The sequence below is a fragment of the Fulmarus glacialis genome, unplaced genomic scaffold, assembly GCF_000690835.1.
Source record: "Fulmarus glacialis isolate BGI_N327 unplaced genomic scaffold, ASM69083v1 scaffold19303, whole genome shotgun sequence".
NCBI lineage: Eukaryota > Metazoa > Chordata > Aves > Procellariiformes > Procellariidae > Fulmarus > Fulmarus glacialis.
In genome coordinates, this window is record NW_009202591.1 from 28283 (window position 1) to 30736 (window position 2454).

Sequence of the window (2454 nt, forward strand, 5' to 3'; positions counted from 1 at the left end):
TCTATGTATGTGGGTGAGTAGAGTGGAGATGGACTGTCTCAGAAAGAGAAGTTAGCAGAAGTTTGAGGCTTTAGAAAGACTTAGAGCTGTCTGAAAGAAAGGACCAGCATGATGCTGAAGGACCCTTCCTGGAATGCTAGAATTTCATCACTATGTCCATTTTTTCCAATATAGTCTTGAAAGTATAGCTGGTAACCACACAGTCCACTGGCTGCTTTAGTCACTTACTATTTCTTTTTCTTTTTTAGTATTCAGTTAAGCTATAGGAGGTTTCATGCTAATAGATTTCTCTTGAGAAAATGAGATATTTGAATACATGTGATGATAAACTGCAGAGCTGTGAGATAGCAGCAGTCTTCTGCTGTGTTCCAGGCTTGGGTGGGCCAGAATGCTAAAGCTCTGTAATAGTAATATATTTCACAGTGGGAAGTTTTGTTTGTGGATGCAGGATTTTACCTGGAGGTTTGAGATTTTTAGGAAGTTTGTTGATAAATGGACAAACTGTTTGAATATAGAGCCCAATGTCAATATGTTCTCCTGCAGGAATAAATGTCAGCTATTTGTATTGAAAATAGCATTATTAATAAGTGAGGGGTCTGGTGTTTTTTTTTTTTAATATTGGAACCATATGGTGATATAATAATAAAAAATACTTCAGCAGGTCCAATTCTCCCTAAAAGAGAACAATTATTCTGTGACAGTTCAACTAGGGTTCCAAGGTTTTTTTCTTATAAATTACAGCATGCTGAAAACTTTGTAATGTTTGATTGAGAGAAACCCTTGTTACTGTCAATGCTCAGCTACATGAAAACTCAGTGAAAATCTTGCCGTACAATATACAAGATATATTTTTGTTTGGGATGTTTTTTAATGCCTCTTTTCCAATATTATCCTGCCTCTGAAGCTATTGATAAAATGAAAAATACACTATTATGCATTTTCCTCCTCTATTTTTTTTTTTTGCAGAGATAAAAAGCACATGGCTGATGGTGTAAGTGATGCTGTAGTGGACATTTTAAGCATGGAAATGGAAGCTGACAAATTGGAAGCAATGAAAATCCTGGCCATGCTTCGAGAAGCAAAAAGATATTTGCAAGATGTTTGGAGCTGAATATTTAGTTTTTCCTGTGCTTTTGTAACACAAAAGATTTCGTTTCACATATATGCTTTTGACAAAAAGTTATTGTCAAAAGTGCTGTCTGTAGTCACCCAAATCTTAACTTTCTCTATTGACCTTTCAAGCAGGAATATGAAACCTTTTAAACGACAACAAACCAGGCTGCCTTTTGAAGCTTATGATTTTTTAACGATGTTACATAATGGACTATCTCAGTGCCTTGATTCTCTCATTTTAAGGTTGGTTTAATGTAGAAAGTAAAAACTTCTGCACTTGTACAAGTACAATTGTATGTTTACATTACATCGTGTATTTTTTCCTATAATGTATACATAAAGAAGCTACAGAGTAAATATGTTACACACTGATCTATGTGTCATCAAATACATTACTGACTTGCCAAGATTTATTTGAACACTTCCTAGATACTTCCTGAGACTATTTATATTTTTTCAGCTTGCACAATGACAATAACTGCCAAAAGGAATGAATGTTCAGAATGTTGTACAGAAAGGTTATTGCAGAATTTCAGCTCTGAAGTTTTCTTTAAATACTTAGCTTTTTCATTCCATCATTACATCATATTCAAAGTTTAGCTACACTCCATGCTAATCCTTATTAGATTTTCCTGTATAATTCTTTTGAAATTATTTTCATTCCTGTCTCTAAAATGTTTGTGGTTTCATTTATGAGCAAACTCACCAGTTGGGTTGAATTTTGTTGCTGGAGAAGTATTGCTTAGTAAATACTTTCTCAGATTATTGAACTAATTTTTTTAAGTTGAAGACAGTAAAATATGGTGTTTTGAAAGCAGTTGCCCTTACATATAACAATCCACTGCAAAAATCAAGTTGTTGTAAGCAAGTTGTTGAAAGTATCTGGTCTTCTTTCTAACAAGGGCCATTTGGAGTGCAAATAGGTGGAAGAGTAAAAGTGTAAGTCATTCATGCTTCTCTTCAGATCCCTCTCTTCCCTCTGCTTTTTCTAACTTCTAAACATCCATGTTGTCTTCTTGGTTCCTTGTCATACTTAGATCTTTAAAGATAAACACAAAGTATGAGAGAATATTTTAGACAAATCATTGTTTACTTCCTGGGGAGAATTCTTGTTTTGTTTTTTCTTATGCATAATCAGAACCGTATTACTTATTGCAAGTCTTGTGGTTGTCTAGTGATTATTAGTTAATTGGTAGGTAAATCAAGAAAAAAATACAGAAAAAAATATGACTATTGGTTAGAATAAAATCATGTGTTTAAAGAAGAAACATTCTGATGAAGTGCCTGGAATTTTGATATAACTTGTGTAATGATTGTTTAAATATCCTTGGAAGGAATCAG

General features: G+C 33.5%; 1 protein-coding gene across 1 annotated transcript in view; it reads left to right on the forward strand.

Moving 5' to 3' along the window:
• MTRR (5-methyltetrahydrofolate-homocysteine methyltransferase reductase) overlaps positions 1–1111 on the forward strand; it is a 24707-nt gene extending 23596 nt beyond the window's left edge. Inside the window, exons 13-14 of the mRNA XM_009574350.1 lie at positions 1–17; positions 967–1111. The exon at positions 1–17 is cut by the window's left edge and continues 154 nt beyond it. Coding sequence (XP_009572645.1) covers positions 1–17; positions 967–1111 — 162 coding nt within the window. The remainder of the gene's footprint in view (positions 18–966) is intronic.
• Positions 1112–2454: the final 1343 nt, after the last annotated feature.